At 46.3% G+C, this 639-nt stretch overlaps 1 protein-coding gene across 1 annotated transcript in view; it reads left to right on the top strand.

Annotated features, from left to right (window-relative positions):
* Positions 1-237: 237 nt before the first annotated feature.
* Positions 238-639, top strand: part of LNX2 (ligand of numb-protein X 2) — a 22,428-nt gene continuing 22,026 nt past the window's right edge. The window contains exon 1 of the mRNA XM_009575451.1: positions 238-634. Within this exon, the coding sequence (XP_009573746.1) occupies positions 238-634 (397 nt within the window). The remainder of the gene's footprint in view (positions 635-639) is intronic.

Raw genomic sequence — 639 nt, 5'->3', positions numbered from 1 at the left:
TATTCTCTTAATCTGTCTAGCTGTTGTGTTTTGGTAAACCCAGAAGTCGTCAAAAGTTCTGACAAGAACTGTCATAATTCATGCAAAATGAATAATTTTTATTTCTTTATTTGTTGCAGAAAATGACACTTGACTGAAGAGCACAAGTCACCCTGGAAGAAGTTGCTTCGCTCTGAGCTTCACATGAGCAACCCCATCCTATGAGGAGGAGGATCCGTCAGCCTTCTTAGCTGTACCATGGGGACTACAGGTGACGACATGGCTTCGGTGGAGCAGAATGCCTCCTTGAACCCTCTGTGCTTTGAGTGTGGCCAGCAGCACTGGACAAGGGAGAACCACCTCTACAACTACCAGAACGAAGTGGACGACGACTTGGTCTGCCACATTTGCCTTCAGCCCTTGTTGCAGCCATTGGACACTCCCTGTGGACACACTTTCTGCTACAAGTGCCTAAGGAACTTTCTGCAGGAGAAGGATTTCTGCCCGCTGGATCGAAAAAGACTCCATTTTAAACTCTGCAAAAAATCCAGCATTCTTGTTCATAAACTGTTAGACAAGCTATTTGTTTTGTGCCCCTTCTCTTCCGTGTGTCAGGAAGTCATGCAGCGATGTGACCTGGCGGCACATCTCAAAAACAGG

This window comes from Fulmarus glacialis, unplaced genomic scaffold (genome assembly GCF_000690835.1).
Source record: "Fulmarus glacialis isolate BGI_N327 unplaced genomic scaffold, ASM69083v1 scaffold42533, whole genome shotgun sequence".
NCBI classification, from domain to species: Eukaryota; Metazoa; Chordata; class Aves; order Procellariiformes; family Procellariidae; genus Fulmarus; species Fulmarus glacialis.
The sequence above is the reverse complement of the archived record's forward strand: the minus strand, read 5'-3'. Positions and strand labels throughout refer to the sequence as shown.